The sequence below is a fragment of the Erythrolamprus reginae genome, chromosome 3 (genome assembly GCF_031021105.1).
Source record: "Erythrolamprus reginae isolate rEryReg1 chromosome 3, rEryReg1.hap1, whole genome shotgun sequence".
NCBI classification, from domain to species: Eukaryota; Metazoa; Chordata; class Lepidosauria; order Squamata; family Dipsadidae; genus Erythrolamprus; species Erythrolamprus reginae.
The window spans coordinates 229256821-229280322 of NC_091952.1; the positions used below are offsets into that span (position 1 = coordinate 229256821).

A 23502-nucleotide genomic window follows, 5' to 3' on the forward strand; every position below is an offset into this window, starting at 1 on the left:
AATATGGATTGACTATGGAATATTGGTAAAAGATATACTTAAGTGTTGTTTAATATTAGGATGTATTAATTTGTAAAATTGGATTAGAATTTTAGAACTATAGCATTACATAGGTAAAATTAATGGAAGATACATATGATAAACAAGGGATTTATGATATGTATCGTATGATTTTATGAGTTTGCATTATGCATTTCAAATATACTTGGAAATGTAGAAGATTGATGAAAGTTAATAATAGTAAATGCTAAGTGCCTGAAAATTAATTGAGCTTGGAAATATTGAATGAAATTATAGAAAAGTATAATTTATGGAAATTGATAAATTGATGCATTATTTTTCTATTGGTATTTTACTTTTTCATAGGTTTTTTTTATAATCCGGCCCTCCAACAGTCTGAGGGACAGTGAACTGGCCCCCTGTGTAAAAGGTTTGGGGATCCCCGCCCTAAAGTTCTGTTCCCGGGTCTATTTGACCTGGACTGCAAATTGTTCATTTTAGGTACAGTACTTATATTTGGTCTTTTTGAAAGCTTTTTTCATTTGGAAACAAGTTTGAACATTTCTGCACACAATGAAATGAAAATCGAAATGAAAAAAATAATGCTTATTGGTTTATTTTGATCATAAAATGCGCCTCCCCATTTTTGTGAATTTTTTTTCAATTTATAGATAGTTTTGCCTGCAAAATGCATTCTATTTTACTAAGGTTGGTGTGGAATTGGTAGCTTGAACATTTCTGAACATAATGATATGAAAATTGAACTGAAAAAAATGATGCTTATTGGTTTATTTTGCTCATAAAAGGGCCCCTATGCTTATACTCAAATAGGCTTATACTCGAGTAGGCTTATACTCGAGTATAAGACCATATGATCTTATATTCAAAAATAAACCAATAAGCATCAATTTTTTCAGTTCATTTATATTTTTCGTATGATCAGGAATGTTCAATTTTGTATATTTGGGGGGGAAATCCCTTGGAGATTTGTAGCCTAAAAAAAAAATAAACTGACACAAAATGCTCAAAAATTGGGGCATATAATAAGCATATAAACAGAGTTGGCCTTCTCTGGGTCCCATCGACCAAACAATGTCGTTTGGCGGGCCCCAGGGGAAGAGCCTTCTCTGTGGCAGCCCCGGCCCTCTGGAATCAACTCCCCCCGGAGATTAGAACTGCCCCCACACTCCTTGTCTTTCGTAAATTACTCAAAACCCATCGATACCGCCAGGCATGGGGGAGTTGAGACACCTTTCCCCCAGGCTTTTTTATATTTATGTTTGGGTATGTATATGTTGTTTGCTTTTTAAAATATGATAGGGTTTTATGTGCTTTTTAATATTAGATTTGTTTTCGCTGGAATATTGTTTTTATTATTGTTGTGAGCCGCCCCGAGTCTTCGGAGAGGGGCGGCATACAAATCTAATAAATTGAATTGAATTGATTGAATAAGCAATAGTATTCAAATGAGTAAAACAAAAGTGTTCAGAAATCAACATTTCATCTTGCTCGGAGATTACCAGTACAGTGATACCTCGTCTTACAAACGCCTCGTCATACAAACTTTTCGAGATACAAACCTGGGGTTTAAGATTTTTTTGCCTCTTCTTACAAACTATTTTCACCTTACAAACCCACCGCCACTGCTGGGATGCCCCACCTCCGGACTTCCGTTGCCAGCGAAGCACCCATTTTTGCACTGCTGGGATTTCCCTGAGGCTCCCCTCCATGGGAAGCCCCACCTCCAGACTTCCGTGTTTTTGTGATGCTGCAGGGGAATCCCAGCAGGGGAATCCCAGCAGCGCAAAAATGGGCGCTTCGCTGGCAACGGAAGTCCGGAGGTGGGGTTTCCCAGCGAGGGGAGCCTCAGTGAAATTGCAGCATTGCAAAAACACAGAGGTCTGGAGGTGGGGTTTCAAGGATTTTGGTGTTTTTACGCTGCTGGGATTCCCCTGAGGCTCCCCTCCATGGGAAACCCCACCTCCGGACTTCTGTTGCCAGCGAAGCGGTCATTTTTGCGATGCTGGGATTCCCCTGCAGCATCGCAAAAACACAGAAGTACGGAGGTGGGGTTTCCCATGGAGGGGAGCCTCAGAGGAATCCCAGCAGCACAAAAACGGGCGCTTCAGCTGGCAAAAGGGATGAGTTTTGGGCTTGCACGCATTAATTGCTTTTCCATTGATTCCTATGGGTGAACATTGTTTTATCTTACAAACTTTTCACCTTAAGAACCTCATTCCAGAACCAGTTAAGTTCGTAAGACAAGGTATCACTGTATATTATACTGTCATATTTAAAAACTCATTACAGGTGCAATTGCTGGGATTGTAGATCAGCCAATGCAGAACTTCCAGAAAACATCGGAAGCCCAGGCGTCAGCGGGACACAAAGCCAAAGGCGTGATCTCTGGTGTGGGAAAAGGAATCATGGGAGTTTTTGCTAAACCTATTGGAGGAGCAGCTGAGTTGGTCTCCCAGACTGGCTATGGTAGGTTTCAGCAAATGTATGAATTCTATGTGTTGCATGTTCATTGATAGTTTTCGTTTATTATTTTAATTGTAGCATGTAAATAAATCTTATTTAAAATATATTTTTCCCCTATCATCACATTCTTTTAATGAGATTACACTATTTCAAATACTTAGCCCTCGCTAACCAGTTTTTTTTAAAAAAAAAAATTATATGTAAAATACATTGCAAAACTAGAAAAGTTAGTAGAGGAATTTATCTCACATTATAACTTCTTAAAATATAATAAACAGCCAATTTATGTAATAATTTCCTGATAAATCATAAGTGATACCTATCTTTAATGAGATTACACTATTTCAAATACTTAGCCCTTGTTAGCCATGTTTTTTTTAAATTATATACAAAATGCATTGCAAAACTGGAAAATTTAGTAGAGGAATTTATCTCACATTATAACTTCTTAAAATATAAACAGCCAATTTAAGTCATAAATTCCTGATAAATCATAAGTGATACCTATCTCAGTGTGGAAATTTTGTGAAACTCAAATGATCTCACATAATTTGCTATGGAGTAATGGAAGCTAACTACCTATTTACAGCAAGTTCACCCTTTTGTGAACTTTATAATAGGAAAGTGAACACAAGAACAAGGGGACACAATCTGAAGTTAGTTGGGGGAAAGATCAAAAGCAACATGAGAAAATATTATTTTAATGAAAGAGTAGTAGATCCTTGGAACAAACTTCCAGCAGACGTGGTAGATAAATCCACAGTAACTGAATTTAAACACGCCTGGGATAAACATATATCCATCCTAAGATAAAATACAGAAAATAGTATAAGGGCAGACAAGATGGACCATGAGGTCTTTTTCTGCCGTCAGACTTCTATGTTTCTATGTTTTGTCTTGATAACCATAATACAAATCGGTTGCCAGCTGTTACTTCTGCTTCCAGACTTACTGCTGAAAAAAATAAGATGTGTTCTGAATTTTCCCACCAGGTCATATGACACCACTGTATAAAGTAGTATAAAGTACACTCATTTTCTCTGAGCCAGGCCCAGATGTGTCAATATTCCATTAATGGTATATTAGATTGTGTCCAAGAATTGCAAACATTGTAGATATCATTGCTATAATGCAATTGCTGGTATAGCATCTTCTTTTAACTGGCTGAGTATTTTCCTCCTTGAGATGAGTCACTAACCTCTTACACTGGCCAGCTTTTTTCAATTTCCATTAACTAAACTTTTAGGCATTATTTTGCACCCAAGAGAACGAAGAGTGTAACCACTCTGTTCTGCTTCTCCATACTTTTCAAAACATCGTGGAACTAAAGATTTTGTTTGGACAAATGATAAAATGATAATGGTAGGCAGTGTTCCCTGTAATTTTTTTTGGGGGGGGCAGAAAAGTATAGTGTCTGAGCGGCAGTCCCTTCGGAACTGGGCGGCACAGAAATAATAAATAAACAAACAAACAAACAAACAAATAAAAAACCCACCCTGTTTTGCCTCAGAGAATTTCAAAATAAAATACTGCACTGTGTGTCTATAACAGTGAGCTCATAATAGGGCAACTCTATCAATATCAAAACGCCACTGAAATAGTTGAGCTAGTTTCAAAATAGATTTTGATTTTCTTTCTCTCTTCCTTACTCCCATTCTTTTTCTTTCTCTTTTCCTTCCTCTTTTTATTTATTTATTATTTATTAATCAGATTTGTATGCCGCCCCTCTCCGCAGACTCGGGGCGGCTCACAGCAATCGCCATACAATGTAAACAAATCCAATATTTAAATTAATTTTAAAACACCACAAGTTAAAACCAATCATACACACTAGCATACCATACATAAATTTTATAAGCCTAGGGGGAAGGAACATGTCAATTCCCCCATGCCTGACGACAGAGGTGGGTTTTAAGGAGCTTACGAAAGGCTAGGAGGGTGGGGGCAACTCTGATGTCTGGGGGGAGTTGATTCCAAAGGGTCAGGGCCGCCACAGAGAAGGCTCTTCCGCTGGGTCCCGCCAAACGACATTGTTTAGTTGACGGGACCCGGAGAAGGCCAACTCTGTGGGACCAAACTGGTCGCTAGGATTCGTGCGGCAGAAGGCGGTCCCGGAGATATTCTGGTCCGGTGCCATGAAGGGCTTTATAGGTCATAACCAACACTTTGAATTGTGACCGGAAACTGATTGGCAACCAATGCAGACTGCGGAGTGTTGGTGTGACATGGGCAAATTTAGGAAAGCCCATGATAGCTCTCGCAGCTGCATTCTGCACGATCTGAAGTTTCCGAACATTTTTCAAAGGTCGCCCCTCTCTTCCTCCCTTCCTCTCTCTCTCCTTCCCTCTCACTCTTTCCCTCTCGGCTTCTGGGCAGGTTTGGAAAACTCTTGAGTTGATGATGATTTTTAAGTGAGCGATTGCTCACTGCTCAGCTTAGAGGGAACTATGATGGTAGGCCTAGGTTTCAAGCAGATCCCTTGAAGTAGGGGGTCATCCAAAAGTTACTCTCACAAGTTTTCCCCAAATTCATCAGCTCCAAACGCATAAAAAGAACCCAAAAACAAACAAACAAACAAACAAAAGCCAGCTACACCTGTTTATCTTCAGCATATGCCCCCTTCCTTATCCATGTCCAAGAATTTCCTAATTCTCTGGAGAGATTTTGGAGGGACAAGATGAAAACTTTTGCGTGTTGTGGCTGTTTTCTCACATAATTATTTATCCAACATGTGTATCAGATGTGTAGAGGGTTTTTTTTAGCCTGTTGAGCAATTGGAAGTTTGTTGTACATAAAACTTCGATTCTAGGAAAACTAGAGAACGAAAAAAGTTGGAAGTTAGTGCAAGACATGTTCCATAAATTTTAGATTTTTTAAAAAAATGTTGGCAATTGATAAGTGACACAAAATAATGGAAAGATGCACTTTACTGCAAACAGTGGCCTGAAACCAGAGAGCAACTTTAGCAAAGCCAACTTTGCAGAACTTAGAAGATAGTTTAGGGTGATGATATTCATTGAATAACAATCTTTCCCCCCAAATAATGTGTCAAATTCTTTTGCAACTCTTTTTCCCTCCATTTGAAAAAGGGTATGCAATGCAACATTGCCCTGAGTGCATAGGGTTAATGACAGAGTCTGCTAGATTCTGACAGCTGTATTTCTATTTTTTATGCCTATTGGCTGAGAGAACTGAGACTTTTCTATAATAAATGGAAGTGCATGGAGGTGGTATCTTATTTGTGACTAATGGGCACATGGGTTTATGACTTAGGGGGGAACAAGACCACACAGAAGTAATCACACATTCTACTTTTCCATCTGCCAATGACTATCTCATTTGCAATAACGCTGAAAAAATTCCAATCAGCTAATTATTACAGCTGGAATGTGTCTTTTTAGCATTACCAGGAGTTGGTGTACACCAGTGCGTTCTTTAATTTTGCGTTCGTTGGATACATTTGTATCCTATGCAGAAATGTTTGATGCCTTAATGCTCAGTTCTCTGCCTATCCAAAAACTCTGCCATCCTCTAAGATGCATCCCAGTTATAAAACTGTTATCTTTTAAGTCAGGGGTGTCATACTCAATTTCATTGAGGGCTGCATCAGGATTTTGTTTGATCTTGGTGGTGGCCATGGCCAGGGGACATGGCCAGCTTGACATCATTGTCAGGGGCGGCTCTGCTGGCTCTGGCGCTTTGCCAGAAAAAGCAGGCTTCTGAGCTCCATTTTATGCTGCCACAGCCTCCTGCAACCCTCTGCCAGTAAAAATGGAGCTTGGGAGGGCCGTGCGCAGCCCACCAGAGCTCGGTTTTTACTGTAGAGGGTTGCAGGAGGCTGTGGCAGCAGAAAACAGAACTCAAGAGCCCATTTTCACTGGCAGAAGCACCACAGGCGAGTCCGCGGTTTCCAGGGCAGCCCTACAGGCCAGATCTGAGCACCTCACAGGCTGGATCTGGCCCCCGGACCTTGAGTTCTATCCTCCTGTTTTAAGTAAACCATCCAGTTATTGACTCTCTGTCATTTCCCAGAATAAGGGCCATGTTCAGTGTTCTGTCTGGGTTCCCCCAGATGCCAGCACCAACTAAAAAGAGTAGCCAGACACGCTGGTAAAAAGCAAAGTCCTTTTATATCTTTGAAAACAAACACAGAGAACAAAAACTGTTCTTACAAACTGGAATGCTGTGAAGCTTCACAGAAGAGTCACGACGGCCAGACAATACAACAGGCTTCTTGCTGGCACACACACCACTGTAGATAATAAAACCCACGCCTCCCCCAAGTTTTCAGCCTTCGAGGCCACAAGCCAGAATCAGAGACGCCAAGGATCGAAGCAAGGTCACAGGACTCCCAAAAGATAACTCTCCACAATACAGGAAGGGCGGGCCTGCCTTTTCAACCTTTCTGAGGAGAACCACACCCAAACCCAGCTGTTGCCTATTAGGGATGGAAATACCTGGCTAATTGTCCCCTTTGTTGTGCTGCCCTTCTCTGCCTCATATCTATGATGGCTTGTGCGTTCTCATCCAATGACTCCAGGCTACTCGCTGGGGAGAGCTCCCCCCCGGGGGTCTCAGGCTGTTCCCCCTCCTCCTCGTCCTGACATTCCTCTTCCCCGTCTGCCTGGTCCTCCTCCTCCTCCTGTTCCTCGTCCTCCCCCTCTGAGCATGGAGCCGGCAGAGTTCCAGCCGTTCCCTGAGGAGCCTCAGACTGAATCACAACACTCAGAAAGCAACATGCTAAGTCATCCCCTTGTTCTCCTGATCAGGGCAAACAAACAAAAAAAGTACCTTTACAGACCTCTGCTGTAGTGCAAGACGACTCCTCTTCTATTTCAGATGCCCCAAGAGAATTCATAAACATTTGGGTTTCATACATAACAGATGCATTAGGAAATTTATGTTGAAACGCAGTGCCTAGCACAAATTTACCTGCTGGTGTTGGCTAATTGTGAGGTGCTCATGAAAGAATGTGACTATTAAGCAAGAAAGTGAACCATGATCTTGAATGGATATGCCTGCATTCTTAACTAACTTGTCCAATCCCTTTTCTAAATCCATGGCCCTCAAGAGCATTTCATTTTCCCTAATTGCTAGTATGTGACTGATGATCCGTCTCTTGTTTATTTCTAGCTAATGCTAAAATCCATTACGGTTAAGTGCATGATTATTGTGTTCTAATATTGAATGAATTATCTCCACTAGAGCGTCCAAAGATGTGACATCACTTTGGATCTGCACAATTTTATGGACTGTTTTAAGAACATGACATCATCGCAACATGTTTCTGTTTTCCCACCCTGTAAAAACAAAACCCCAAAACAGCCTAACTTTTTTATCACCACAGGTATTTTGCATGGAGCTGGACTTTCCCAGTACCCGAAACAGCGTTGTCCTCCGAGCGATCAACATGCTGAACAGGCACGAAACAGCCACGTCAAATACGTCTGGTAAATTATCTGGACACTGACTCATTTTTATACCCCCACGTGTTGATTAATAGATTCTGGCTTCTGGTCAAGCTAAGAGAACAAAAGGTTGACTTACAGCAGAAGATATAGGAATGCTAAACATAACAGTCCAGCAGAGGCCCTCTGTGAAAGCCAGCTGCCCTTTGAGCTTTGGGAATCTGATGCGAGCCTGTCTTCGTTTATGAAAGATATGACTCAGTTGCCTTAAATGCCCAAATATTGGACACCTCCAGAAATAACTGCTACAGTAGTTTCTTCTCAGTTTGATTCCCATTTCCAGTTCCAATCCCCTTGGAGTGGATTCAGGGCTGGAGTAAGAAATGAATTGGAACCAAAGAGATGTGATTGTGACCATCCATTAGGTCAGCTTGGCTGCAGAAGATGGCGGTTTGAGAGTATTACAAAATAAACAAGCTCTCTTTGGGATTTAGAATCATGGCGAGTTTTGCAAAAAAATTAAAATTGTTCCTGTGTAATGCTACTGCTTCTTTAAAAAAAAAAGCAGCAACTTTGAGAATTTTTTGACTTATCTGCATCTTGAACCTTTTTTTTTAAACAGGAAAATGCTTCAGTCACTGGGGAGACCAGAGGTCTACATGGCCCTGGATGTGATAATCGTGAGTGGATCGGGCCAAGAACACGAAGGATGTTTACTCCTTACATCAGAAGTGCTGTTTGTGGTTAGCATTGATGAAGACACACAGCAACAGGCATTCCCAGTGACAGAAATCGAATGCCTGCTAGACCGTGAGCAGCACAATCTGTTGAAGGTGCAGCTCAAACAGCCGAGAGTGTCTTGTGATCTAGAGGTAAGGCTCCAGATGTATTTTATTTGTAGTCTTTAAAAAAAAACAGCCACAATTTTATTTTTTTAGAACTTTATTAGCAATACGCCGCCCGTTTCAATAAATCTGTGTTCTCCGATTTCAGGCAGATGGAAACAGAGAGAGGCTGTCCGAACAGCAGTACAACAGACTTGTTGACTACATTACAAAAGCATCCCATCACTTGGTTACTGCCCCTGTGTCTGTACAAAACACAGCCCCTCTCATAGCTGCAGAACCAGTTCCAGCAACAGTAAAGACTCATCAGTACCTGGTTAATCCCATTTTTGCTCGTGTATTCATCAGCAAATTTACTATGGTAAAAAACAAAGCTTTGAGTAGAGGATTTAACTGAAAACACTCTGCTGAAACGTTTAAGTACTATCTATGCAGTCGCCTAACAAGAACTTTACATTTCACATCATATGAAAACAGATGAACGTAAACTTCAGTGTGCTGGGATATTGAACAAGCACACTAAAAAATAAGAGTCTATTTTACACTCAGTACACTTGAGAGGAATTCTGTAGTCTGCTTTATGAGACAAAATTATGTATATATGTTGTAAAATAAAACTGTCAGTAAATAGAATGGCAACCTTGTAAGATGACAGTGGGAAATCTTTATTTTCTTTTTAATCAGAAGTCTAATATGTAAAAATTGACAGAATGCACATTATAATGTTCTTGTCTTTCTCTTCGTTTTCTCAAGAGGTGCCAGTTAATATAAGCAAGGTTTAGAACTTAGCTTTAAAGACTTGCTCAGGGCTGAAATTTGTACTGCAACTGGCCCAACCTATAGCAAAGTTATTCTTTCTATTCAGTTTGGAAATACTTAGGTGTGCTAATGGAATTGTGATAACCTAGGATTCTGGACCATTCTGTTAATTTTCATTGACTGAATATTGCCAAATTTCAGTCCTTAATATAAATTAGTGCCTTTGTTTAGTTTGAAGAATAGGTTGGTGACAACACTAATTTATGAGATTTGTTTTGTCTACCATAAAAGATAGCAATGTTTTCTGAAGATTGTTGAATGTATGTGCTACTGCAATTCTTTAACAATGTATAATTATGCAAGAATTCTCATGGACTATTAATGGGGGACCAGTAACTTGCATTACATAAAGCTTTACAACTTTTGTTTAGCAAAGGATACCAAAAATGAGAAGATAATTTAAATCATCAGCTTATCCAACATCCATTACTGAAAGTATGTTCCATTAAGTCATATCCAAGCAACAGAACAATTGCTACATTGATTGAATTCACACATTTTTATTTTGATCGACATATCCAAACTAGAGCACCACAGCAAACACAATTTGGGTTCCCGTAATTCCAAGTCATGCAGTTTAATTGCAACAATTCTGTGTAGGTACCAGCATAGGGAAAGTTCATCTAAATACTTGATTGACTATACAGCCATGTTTAAAAAATATGCATAACTTGAACTCATATTTGTCTCAGTTTCCCATAAAATATGAGATTCAGTGTATTACTGAAAATGCTATTTAATACTATGAGATGTAGTTTCCTTTAAAAGCATTTGAATTTTTAACTGAGCAATTTATTAGCCAGAGTATCAGCTCTCATATAGCCCTATTACCCACTATTAAACCCATATATCCACTGGAAAGGATTCAGTAAACCATAAAACTAGTGCCTGGTTTCGTGACTGCTGTAGTATTCAGCAGTTACACTTGCACCGGAAAGTTAAATGGCATACTTGTGATATAGAACTGTACACAAAACCATCAACCCAGGAAAAGTAAAATTAAGGGATGTATGGCCAAACCATTTTAGACCATACAGCTGTGTTGCTGGATCAGTTATCAGATTTCTCATTTCCTGTGTAGATCTAATTTTTCTGAGACCTCTAGTATGTTAATAGTGGATGTTTTTAAATGTATCTTTTCCATAGATTTTTCAACATCTGTTTTCAACTTCAAACTGTAGAAGAATCGCCGGCATAAAATATCTATTAGATTTAAATAGATTGAACTGTGATCAGCAGGTTATAGTTTCAAAAAGTGTGTTTGTTCTGGGCTCTTAGCTATTTATTTTTATTTAACACTTTTGGTCCTAAACATTTTTTTCTTTTCCTCCCCACTCTAATATCCTGCTCAGCTATTTACTCAACATTAATCTGCACTACAAAACTATGCCGAAGCTAGATACGGAATTTAAACTGTTTTAACCAATTTTCACCGTTTTCAGTACATTTCTAGGCAGATTTTGAAAGCTCTTTTAATTTTGTCACATATCTTCCAATTTAAATATATTAAATATATTTGAAAACTGGGTTTACCATAAGTACAAACTAGATGCACCCTTTGTTAAACGTTTGTAACTTATTTGTTAGTCATCGTTTACTTACGCTGCTTTAAAATATTGTATTTTATAATTGAATCTTTCAAGAAAAATAAAAGAGTTATATTGCCACTTTGTGTGTTGACAGTACTGGTATAGAATTTGATTTAAAAATGAATTTATAAATGTTGTGATTCAGCCTGAGGCTGCTCAGGGACCAGCTGTGTCTCTGCTGGCTCCATGCCCGGAGGAGGATGACAGCGCAGAGGAGGGGGCTGAACAGTTGGACGGGGGAGAGGAAAATCAGGAATGGGATGAAAGAGAACAGCATGAGAGCCCCCGGGGGGGGGGGGCGGGGGCTCTCCCCAGCCAGTAGTTTGGAGTCATTAGGTGATGACGCACAAGCTGTCATTGACATGAGACAGCGACGTTCAGAGCAACGAAAGGAGCAGTTAAAGAGATATTATCACCATTGAAGTAGAAACAGCTGGGTTTGGGTGTGGTCCTCATCAGCAGGGTTTAAAAGGCAGGCAAGCCCTTGAAGCCATGTGGAGTGTTATCAGCTTGGCGTGGCGTTATCCTGTCTTGTTTCTCGGCGTCTCTGTTCCTGGCTTGTGGCCCAGCAGCTTTGGAAGATCCGTGGGAGGTGTAGGTCTGCTATCTACAACCTTGGCTTGGCAGCAAGAATTCTGTATTGCTGCATGGATTTTTGCCCTTCGTGAATATATCTGAAGATACAGCATTTTCCTGTTTGTAAGGACATTTTCTGTTACCTGTGTTTTTCTTGAATTTTATAAAACTGCCTTTGCCTTTTACCAGTGTGTCTGGCTTCTCTTTTTGGGTTGGTATTGGCTTCTGGAGTGACCCAGACAGAACAATAAAGTGCCAAAATAATAAACTAGCACAAACAAGGGCAGATTATAGCTAACTAAAGCAACCAAATTTGTTTAGCAATAGCATTTAGACTTATATACATTTCATAGTGGTTGTACAGCTCTCTCTAAATGGATTTTCAGAATCAGCATATTGTCCTCAAAACTTCTGCTTCGGATCGGAACAAAGAACCAACCACTAGCTTGAGTTTTAAATCAGAAACAAGAGTATGTTTAGAAGTGATTTTTACAAAGCAAGGTCATTCTTGTAATTATTGCTGGCAAAGTTCCCAGTCAAATTGATCTGTTATCGGCTGACTGCAGGCCGAAAGCCCAGTCCAATTAAGGAATTCCAAAATGACTAAAGGCCTTTTTGACATACCCTGATAAATCTTCAGAGTTCTCACAAACAACTGCATCTCAATGCAATGAAGTTAAAGGAAAGCAACAGTTTTCCAGCAAGGCATTTCTAGAACTCCAGATTTAACACTGCCACCATGATTAAAACATTGCAACTCCATGTCTCTTTACACAGAAACCCTCCCTTATATACAGACTGAGCATGGTCAACTGTTTGCTAGAGCTATGACTGCCTAGACTTTTTTCCATAGACTATTTTCTAAAATGTTTCCCATAAAGCTGTTCCTGACTAATTGAGCTGGTGGTGGACCACTCACAACACTTGCTAGTTTTTTCTTTCTCTCTTATGGTCAGACTGATAGCAGAAAAATCTCTTAAAGGGACAGCTTATTTTATTTATTTATTTATTTGTTTGTTTGTTTGCTAAGAGCAACCTAAAATTTTAGCAGATTGGAGAGTAACAACAGCCAACTACTGAAAAATGAAAGACCTGGTAAAAAAAAAAAAATCTAATAACAGATTTAAAATCAAGAAGCAAGTGACCAGCTAGTGGGACAAAATCATTTTACTAAATCTGAAATGTCCAAGAAGGGGCACGGTGCCATTAATCTCAACAATAAACCTGTGCGTTCCTAAATTTCTGGATGGACCACGGTACAACTAATGCTAACTTAGATAAGCTGCTAGCCTACTGTAGCACAGCTTTTAAAAGCCCAAAGCAGCCATTCGCACCTGCCCACCCACAGCTATGTGGTAGATTTCCAACCTATTACAAAGCGAACTCTTGTGAATAACAGCAATTTTTAAAACTACTTTTATATCATCACAAAAGGAAAAAAATTGTTACTCAACAGTGTGTACTTGCAAAGTACTCAATAAAAAGGTCTGATTAAAATTATAATGGTAAATGTAAAATGTGGATACCATACACTTTACCTTCGGATGGTCACTGAAAACAGTCCAGCCTTCATTTCTCCTTTTTTCCCACTTCTCTGTGAAGCAGAAGCTACAAAAGCAGAGACTGCCACATAACTGCTGCTAAAAGGTGTTGTGGTTCCGTCTGAGGCCCCTCCAGGAACGGCTGACTTTCTGTCGGTTTCCAGCTCAGAGGGAGAGGCTGAGGAACAGGAGGTGCAGACAGACGAGGAGGAGGAATCCCAGGCTGAAGAAGAGGGAGGACAGCCAGAGTCCCACCAGGGGGAGCTCTCCCCAGCAAGCAGCCTGGATTCCTTAGAGGAAAGTGCACAAGCCATAATTGATCTGCGACAACGAAGAGCTACTCAGAGACGGAATCAATTGGCTAAATACTTTCAGCATTAAAGTGGCAACAGCTGGGTTTGGGTGTGGTGCTCTTGGGAAAGGCTAAAAGGCAGACCCACCCTTCCTGGCTTGTGGAGTTTTATCTTTGAGAGTCGTGGGACCTGACTGTGAACTTTGGCGTTTTGGAATCCTGGTTTGTGCCTTTGACTATTGAAACCTGGGGGGGGGGGGGGTGCCAGCAAGAAGCTTGCTGTATTGACTGGACATCAGGACCCTGCTGTACCGTATTATATCCTGTCTGTTGGGAAGAACAGGTTTTCCTCTGTGCTTATTTTTTCCAGTTATAAAATACTTTTGGCTTTTACCAGAGTGTCTGGCTGTTTTTTCCAGTTGGTGTTGAGGTCTGGGGGAACCCAGACAGAACAAAAGGAAGCTAAAAAGATCGATTTTTCCTGTTGTCCCTTAACACATCTTCTTAGCTCAGTGTTTTATTTTAGAATAAGAAAACTTAAATGATTTCTGCTACTAGGTATATTTCAGCCTAGCACATTGTCCAAGGAGCAAGTGATTGAGCTAGAAGACATCCAAGGCCCCTTTCCAATTCGGATGATGAAACACTACTGTAGTGCTTTCTGTGAGCTTTGATTACTAGCAACTGAAAAAAGCCAAGACACATTCCAAGTTAAAGATTTCATTTAATAAGCACAATACAGCAGGCCCAACATTGAAGGCGATCGTTATTGATCACAATAATATTCAACTATTTTGTCTCCAAAAGGAATCTGAAAAAGAAAAAAGCAAGTTATTAAGAACCTGGAATTTCTTCTCCCATTTTGAAAATTATATGCAAAATATAAGATTACCCAGCTGGCTTCTAATAAGGGAGAACTCAAACCCACTCAATGTCAGCACTTCAAATGCTATGCTACACTATCTAACCTAACATAAAAGAAACAGTCTCTTAAATTATTAAAGCAGGGGTCCCAAAACTTGGCAACTTTAAGACTCGTGGACTTTAATTCCCAGCTGGCTGGAGAAATCTGAGAGTTGAAGTCCACAAGTCTTAAAGTTATCAAGTTTGAAGACCTCTGTATTAAAGTATAAGCTGAACAATTGCTTACCTGTGATTAGCAGATGTCATTAGGGCTCCACACTCTGGAAGATACCTGCTTTTTTCTTGTCGTGGAAGTCCTTCGCGAAATCAAATGTCTTATAGAAATCTCTGTATTTGTTTTGCTTTTCTTGAATGAAAAAAACCTGACGAGAAAACAAAATTACCATTACAAGGCTTTAACATAGGCAGTTCGATTAAATACTGAAAAAAAATGAGGGCAACGTCTATGGAAACACTGCGCTCTTGGGCAGCTTATAGTGTGTTGTGGTTAGCTCTGGCCCAGCTCCTGCCCCAAGGACTGTGAATGTGGGGGAGACATCCACATGCTGCAGGCCTGTTTTGCCCCCCTCCCCCGGTGGAATCTGATGATGAAGGCTCCTCTGACCAAGAAGACATGAGTGACAGGGAGGAGGAGAGTGGGGCAGACAGCTCAGAAGGAGATCAATTATCTAGCTCCTCCTTGGATTCAGAACAAGAGTTAATGATACAGCCACGCATGCGGAGAGCGATGCATAGGCAACAACAACTGAGAGATTATTATCAAAGAAAATGAGGCCACCTGTGGTTGGGTGGAGCTGTGGTAATTAGTGAGACTGCTATAAATAGCAGCCTGTGGGTTTGGCCATTGTGGAGGATTATCTGATCGTTGTGTTTCGTGACTGCTTTACTGACTTTGATCTTTTGTGTGCTGATTTTCCCCCGCTTTGAAACTAAACTAGAGCAAAATATGTTTCACTTTGTGAAAGGACTGTGAATTGCCTCACAGCTGCAAGCTAAGTATCTCAGAACTGATAAGGGACTTGTACAAATTACCAGTTTGTTTGAGACCAGTGCTCTTTGCTATACTAAAAGAGGGCTTAGTTTAAGTGAATTTTCATTATAAATAACATTGTTTTGAATTTTCAAACGTGTGTGTGTCTGAAATTTCTACCTGTGAATTTTTGGGAGGAGTCTACCAGAGAGCACCACATGTGGAGAAAACAGTAATTAAATGATGAAAAAGGTGTACATTGTTAAAACTATAATTCTGTATCTATTTTCCTGGGACTTCTTAATGACTCTAATTGGGAACAGAATTCTCCTTACTAAATGGAGCAGCCATTAAACAAAACTTGTGACACCGCTGCTTACAAATGGAAGTTCTGGTTCCGATAGTTGACTTTTAACCATTTGTACTTTACGGGACGGTCTCCTGCCGCAAACCTCCCAGAGACCAATAAGATCACACTGGGTTGACCTTCTCCAGGTCCCATCGACTAAGCAATGTAGGTTGGCAGGACCGTGGGGGAGAGCCTTCTCTGTGGCTGCCCCGGCTCTACGGAACCAAATCCTCCCAATGTCTGTACTGCTCCCACCTACTGGCCTTCCGAAAGGCTGTGAAGACTGGGGGCCATGAATATTGTATTTTTCGAAGCATAAGACAACCTGGAGTATAAGACGACCTGGAGTATAAGACGACCTGGAGTATAAGACGTACCTTAGTTTTTGGGAAGGAAAATCGGGAAAATAATCTGCTTACCAGGTATTCATCTGGCCAATGCCCTTAGTCTGGTCAGTTTCAGCATATTATTTTATCCCCCGGTTAGGGCTTTAAAAAAACTTTTTTCAGAGAGTAACAATGAAAGAACTTGCAAGCCAGTAAGAGCTGGAAAGAAACATTCGGAACAAGCAGAGCAATGGAAAAAACCCTGCAAAGACTTGGGGCTTGGAAAACATTCTTTGCAGATAATAACAATGAAAGAGCTCGCAAGCCGGTAAGAGCTGGGAACATAGTTAGCACTTGGTTAGGGCTGGAAAGAAACATTCGGAACAAGTAAATCAATGGGGGGGACCACCTACAAAGACAGGGTTTGGAAAACATTCTTCGCACAGAGTAACAATGAAAAAGCTTGCAAGCTGGGAAGAGCTGGGACCATTGTTAACATCTGTTTAGGGCTGGGAAAAAACTTATTCGGAGCAAGTTAGAGCAATGAAAAAAAACCTGCAAAGACTTAGCTTGGAAAACATTCTTCGCAGACAGGAACAATGAGAGAGCCAGCAAGGTAAGAGCTGGGAAAATCGTTAGCAGCTAGTTAGGGCTGGGGAAAAAGCTACATTCAGAGTATAAGATGCACCCAAATTATCAGCCTCTTTCAGGGAGGAAAAAGGTGCGTCTTATACTCTGAAAAATACAGTACTTACATCTGTCACGGCTGAATTGTGTTGATTGGTATGCATGTTTGTTTTGATTGGACTGCTTTGTGGGTTTTTCATAATGAGGTTTTTATTGTTTTAGTATTTATTATTTGACTTATTATTATTATTATTATTATTATTATTGTATTGTATTTTTATATTGCTGTAAGCCGCCCTAAGTCCCATTGCGATTGGGCAGTATAGAAGTCGAAATAAATACATTCATACATATATACATGCATACATACATACATACATACTTATGGCTTCAGAAAGGGTGCTTTATAGCCCTTAGCTTTATTTATTTATTTATTTATTTATTTTTTTATTTATTAGATTTGTATGCCGCCCCTCTCCATAGACTCGGGGCGCTTCACAGTGCACAGTACCGCTTCACAGTGCTTCTCTAAGCAGTTTTACAGAATCAGCCTATTGCCCTCCAAAATCTGGGTCCTTATTTTACCGACCATGGGAGGATGAGTCAACCTTGAGCCTGGCGAGATTCGATCTGCCAAACTTCTGGCAGCCTGCAGTCAGCCGAACTAGCCTGCAGTACTGTACTCTTAACCACGGCACTGCCACGGAAGTGATCTATATAATCCATAAATCACTTCCAGCTGACATCAAACATCGCCTGACATCAAACATCAGGAGTCACATAAATGCATTTTGGGCACCTGGATACCTGTTCACACATACAATCAGTCCTCAAGTGCGCTACTATTATGTTATTGCCAATTCCAATCTTGTCTGCCGGTTTTCCCAGATAGTCAAAGGGGAAGCCAACAGGGAAGGTTATAGCAGTGTTTCCCAACCTTGGCTACTTGAAGATATTTGGACTTCAACTCCCAGAATTCCCCAGCCAGCGAATCCTGGCTGGGGAATTCTGGGAGATGAAGTCCAGATATCTTCAAGTGGCCAAGGTTGGGAAACACTGGGTTATAGGCTGCTGCCACCCGCCGAAAAGATTCCCTCTCCTCTCTGGGGGCTGACTGAAAGAACTGATGGCTGAGAGAAACTCACGTTCTTCAGAAACAAAGCTTAAATCAACTCCCTCCAGAGGTTCGTACTGCCCCCACCCTCCCTGCCTTCCGCAAGGCTTTAAATACCCACTTTGGCCAACAGGCTCAGGGCCACTAAGTTTAACATCTAGCCCCGGCTGACGAATGAATTTATATGTATGACTGGGTAGATGTGAGCAACTGGTTTTAAAAAATTTGGGGGTTTAAGATGCTTTTAGTTTTAGATTTCTAGATAATGTATTTTTTCTTGATATGAGCCGCCCTGAGTCTGAGGAGAAGGGTAGCATAGAAGTCAGATAGATAGATGATAGATAGATAGATGATAGATAGATAGATAGATAGATAGATAGATAGATAGATAGATAGATAGATAGATGATAGACAGATACCCTGTTTCCCCGATTGTAAGACGTATCGGGGGTTTCAGGGGGGTCGGCTAATATAAGCCGTACCCCGAAAGTAAGACATATGTCTTACTTTCAGGGAAACACGTAGCTACGCGCCGCCTCCTGCCCACGTCTACTCTACTCATCGTAGCTCCTACTATTACCCTCCCTCCGTCTTTCAGGTCCCCACCTCTTCGGTACCTTTGACGCCAGCAAGGCCCCTTCCCTCGGTTGCTTCCTCCAAGCTTGGCCTTCCGTGGGGGAAAAAAACCCTCCAACAAAGCCGATCGTTTGTAATCCCCCTCGGTTTAAAGTCCCCCAAGTTCTTCGCAGCGCGGATTTCGGCGAAGTCCCGTAATCTCCGGGATCTGCGCCCTGAGAGGCGGGAAGAGGAAACGAGGCGCAAGGCAGCGGCGCATATGTCGCCGCGTCTGCAGGAACGGGTGGTGGGGCGCCATGAAGGGCGGCGCTTGAAAGCCACCACGGCGCCGTTGTTGTCCTCACGGCGCAAAGCCACACAGTCCCGGATCGCTTGCTTCCCCGGCCAGCAAGCCAGCTGCCTGGGAAAGCGTTTTTCAAATGCGCTGCTTTCCTAGGCAGCAGACTTTGCTGGCCGGAGAAGGGAGCGATTCAGGACTGCGTGGCTTTGCACCGTGAGGACAACAACGGCGCCACTTAGAAGCAACAGTGGCCGGTGCCCTCCCACCGGGGCCCCAAAAGCTCACGCCGTCACCGCTAGGGAAGCTCCAATATAAGACATACCCCGAAAGTAAGACATAGTGGGGCTTTTGGGGATAAAAAGAAAGTAAGACACTGTCTTACTTTCGGGGAAACACGGTAGATAGATAAGATAGATGATAGATAGATAAGATAGATAAGATAGATAGATAGATGATAGAGAGAGATTGATTGATAGATGATAGATAGATAGATAGAGACAGACAGACAGACAGACAGACAGAGATAGATGATATAGATAGATGACAGACAGACAGACACACACACACACACACACACACACACACACACACACACAAGATCTAAGCTGTATTTCCGTACTCTCCGGAAGGGTCATGGCAAGGACTTGATTGAAAGCTCTGAGATACAATAGATTTTATGTTTACCTTGCTTTCACTTGCATCCTGGGAGATTTTCCACCTCCCTTTGGAACAAGTAGTACCCAGGAGGAAGCCGTGAGTTCTACCAAGTATTTGGAACCATGGTAAACCGAATGGCTGTGCATAGGGGGATAGGTAGTGAGCAGAGACTGGCAGCCAAGGCAAGCACTGAAACACACATCCCTCCCAATTCAAGGAGGAACGTGACAAAAGTCATCCTGGAAGCAAGCAGGAGGGCAGAGATGGGGGAGGAAGATAGTGTGACATGACAGCGCTACAACACCATAGCTTCAAGTACTGTCTGTAACTACTATTGGTTCAGCACCATCATAACTGCAAACAGATGCTGAGCAAATGGTCATTAAACAAGGCTTGTTTGTAATTTTTCAGGACTTGCCCAAATATTAAAAAAAAAATCTGGTTTAAATTGAGTTTTAACACAAGGAATTCTGACCTCCAAGAAGAAAAAGGCTCCTGTTACCAAAGTAACTCCTATCAGAAAATTCCTTCTTACGATTCTTCCCAGGAGATCTTTCATTCGTGGCTTGGGCAACAGATTAGAAGACATATTGAAGCTTTCTCCTAAAACAGAAGGGCAAATTAAGGCTTTGCAATTATGATCACAATATGAACAACAACAACAAAAATCACACCCACAAAGCATTCCCTATAGAACAGAAAGGGAGCATTTTTACAGAACTAATTCTTTGGAAATGTTTATTTGTTAGCAATACATGTATGGTATTACCTAGGGCTCTATAAAGGGTTAGAAAAGAGATTTTCAATAATAGTCAGGACAAGTTTCATAGAGTGCCACTTTTCAAATTAAACCCATCAAGTTGCAAGGCTCCAGAAACTATAGGCATATATGCAGCAGCATATATGTCGCTAAATGCATACATGCAGCAGAACCAGATGGAAGCAGTTTCTACAGGAAAAATGCAACTCTTTTTAAAAAGTGACAATTGGTTAGTAGAGAACTCCTGCATTTTACAAAGCATCTCCTGCTTAAAGCTTTGCAAACTCCTAAGAGGGACGCACAACCTCTCCTTCCTTTCCATATCTGCAGATGGCATTTCAATCGTCCTCTTTGAGGATCTAGTCTTAACTCGCCAGTGTGACAAGGATTCTCACGTGTATAGTCAACCTGCTGATATTTTTTTAATTCTGCCACTCATCAAAAATGCAGCAAATGTCAAATATCTTCTATTTCCAGTACAATAAAATGCAGTATTTTGTTTTTAACTCTTGTATAATCCCCCCAAAAAATCACAATACAAAATTATTAATTTCTCTATAAATCTTTTTGTCCCTTATTGCAAAAAAATATATTTATCTAATCTTGTCATCCAGCAATCACAATCATCATGTATTACCTCTCTTCATTAATGTTCCCTCAAATATATACTGACAAATAATATTTCTAACATTCTAATTAAGTGATAGGCCACAGTGCCTCCTATTTCTCTTTAGATTTATATCTCTTCTCTTGACATTGTACTAAAGCGTATGAAGGAAAAAATAAATATATATATTGGGAAATAAAATGCAGCAAATGGTCTCCCCCCCCCCCCCGCTTCCCGCACTACGATCCACAGCTTCTTTAATCAGTTTACAAACTTTTTTTTTTGTTAATTTCATATTCACACATACATTACTGCATATACTACACGAAAGTCCCCATAACATATATTATTATATCTTTCTAGTCAATGTCTATTCTATTCAACATCTTTGTCCTATTGATAAAATTATCAGTCATAGAAACATAGAAGATTGACGGCAGAAAAAGACCTCATGGTCCATGAGTCTGCCCTTATACTATTTATACAGTCTACATTCATGTTGCCCTTTCTCACACTCCTACTCTTTTCATCTCTTCCATCTGTCTTCTATATCCTCTCTTCCTCTCTCCACCCCAACTCTACCTCTCTCCTCCTACTTCCTCTCTGTCCCTCAGTGGTTCTCAACCTTTCTAATGCTGTGACCCCTTAATACCATTCCTCATGTTGTGGTGACCCCCACAACCATAAGTCTAGCGTCAATTCTCCCAACAGAGCTTTAAGCTGATTGGCAGGAAGGTCAGAGGGACACACACACCCTGTAAATGGCTGATTGGTCAGATTGTAAAAATACGTTCCAAGGTGCCAGAATAGAAACTTTAGGTCCTAACACCATGGGAAATTTGTCTCTTCCCAGGGTCTTAGGCGACCCCTGTGAAATGGTCATTTGACCCCCAAAGGGGTCCCGACCCCCAGGTTGAGAACCACTGTTTTATACCCTTCCTCTCTCCACCCCACCTCTACCTCTCTTCTCCTACTTCCTCTCTCTCCCTCTAAATCTATAATCTATCATCTGCAGGGTTGGCATAGGGCCAGGATGCCATAACTGACAGCCAACCCATAGCAAGGGCAAGTGGCGAGCCAAAAATCATCTTATCTTATTTTTTCTTTTTACATGATTTTTCCCTGACTTTTAAACATATTAATACAGTTTGGGTTTCCCCCCTGACTTATTCTGTTTTTTTTCACAAATTCCCTGATAAATTTCCCAAACCGCCAATTTTCCTGATAATTCCCTGATTTCCACGTTTGCTGGACACCCTGATTATTAAGAGTTGGAAGGGACCTTGTAAGGTCATCTAGTCCAACCTCCCCTCAAGCAGGAGTCCCTACACCATTTCAGACATATGGCAGTGCAATCCCCTCTTTGAAAGCCTTTTCAAGTCTCGTGGCTTCAAGCTCCTATTCTGCTGCATCTGGCGGGGACCCCAAAATAAAAGGAGGGCTCTCCCTGCACCCCACTGCGCCGCCACAACCAGATCCCAAAGGATTCCCGCCGCCCACCTTCCTAGACTGTCCCCAGACCAGGAGTCTCCAACCTAGGCTACTTCCTAGAGTGTCCCCAGACCAGAGGTCTCCAGCCTAGGCTACTTCCTAGACCAGGAGTCTCCAACCTAGGCTACTTCCTAGACTGTCCCCAGACCAGAAGCCTCCAACCTAGGCTATTTCCTAGAGAGTCCCTAGACCAGGAGTCTCCAACCTTGGCCAGTTTAAGCCTGGAGGACATCAACTCCCAGAATTCCCCAACCAGCTTTGCTGGCTAGGAAATTCCTAGAGTGCCGCTAGAGATCAGGAGTCTCTAACCTAGGCTACTTCCTAGAGTGTCCCTAGACCAGGCGTCTCCAACCTTGGCCACTTTGCTGGCTGGGAAATTTTGGGCCTTGAAGTCCGCCAGGCTTAAAGTGGCCAAGGTTAGAGACCCGCCCTAGAGACCTGCCCTGTGGACCGTCCCAGCGTCGAGCTAAGCCCGGCGTCCCACCCCCCCAAAGGACAGGGAAGCAGAAAACCGCGCCGAGAAGGCCGCCGCGGACACTCACGCCCGGCACCCAAGCAGCAGGAAATCCTTTCGGTGACCCCTGCAAGAGCCAAGGCCGTCCTGAACGCCTTCGCTTTCAGAGGCACAGTTTGAAGCGAACTGCGCAGCCGCGTCCCGGGTACGTAACTACGGCAGGGCGTCAGCCCAAACTTGCATCGCGGCAGCTGCTGCGGGAGAGCGGGATTATAGCCCAAGTGGGCGGGCTTTCTTTCTTCTTTTTTTGCTAGGCGAGGAGCGGTGCTGAAGAAAAGCGACGCGGCGCTGCGGCACTACGAGGTTGAGGAGAGAAGAAAACGTGAGCGGGCGGGCCTGAGCGGCTTTCCCCAACCTGGCGCCCGCCATTCGGGTGTACGCGAGAAAATACAAGCTGGTGTTGCGAACTCTGTTACTTTTGATTCGCTTTTTTAAAAAAAGCCTCGCTCACAGCGCGGAGACCCGCAATGCGCTAATCGTAAATTGCCCGCGGTGTGGCTTGCAGAGTCTGCTAGTGGGAAATGAGCAGAATCACAGAAAACACAGAGTTGGAGGGAACTTGGAGGTCGTCTAGTTCCAGTGTTTCCCAACCTTGGCAACTTGAAGATATCTGGACTTCAACTCCCAGAATTCCCCAGCCAGCATGATTGGCTCAGGAATTCTGGGACTTGAAGTCCATAAGTCATAGAAGAGCATAGAAGAATTGATGTAGTGTGTGTGTGTGTATTGGCTCACCCATAACAGCTCGCACAG

The 23502-nt window shown here is 41.9% G+C and overlaps 2 protein-coding genes across 4 annotated transcripts in view; one reads left to right on the top strand and one right to left on the bottom strand.

The window, feature by feature from the left end:
• Positions 1–11223, top strand: part of VPS13B (vacuolar protein sorting 13 homolog B) — a 454077-nt gene extending 442854 nt beyond the window's left edge. For both annotated transcript variants that reach the window (XM_070748103.1, XM_070748104.1), the window contains exons 59-62: positions 2311–2487; positions 7832–7934; positions 8515–8764; positions 8886–11223. In XM_070748103.1, the coding sequence (XP_070604204.1) occupies positions 2311–2487; positions 7832–7934; positions 8515–8764; positions 8886–9134 (779 nt within the window). In that variant the 3' untranslated portion in view covers positions 9135–11223. The remainder of the gene's footprint in view (positions 1–2310; positions 2488–7831; positions 7935–8514; positions 8765–8885) is intronic.
• Positions 1–22866, bottom strand: part of COX6C (cytochrome c oxidase subunit 6C) — a 336477-nt gene extending 313611 nt beyond the window's left edge. The window contains exons 1-4 of one of the 2 annotated variants that reach the window (XM_070748110.1): positions 22778–22866; positions 19853–19980; positions 14705–14840; positions 14259–14365 (exon numbers count right to left, since the gene is read on the bottom strand). In XM_070748110.1, the coding sequence (XP_070604211.1) occupies positions 14724–14840; positions 19853–19966 (231 nt within the window). In that variant the 5' untranslated portion in view covers positions 19967–19980; positions 22778–22866 and the 3' untranslated portion in view covers positions 14259–14365; positions 14705–14723. Of the gene's footprint in view, positions 1–14258; positions 14366–14704; positions 14841–19852; positions 19981–22777 lie in introns of those variants that run through there. The other variant, XM_070748111.1, reaches the window with a different exon arrangement.
• Positions 22867–23502: the final 636 nt, after the last annotated feature.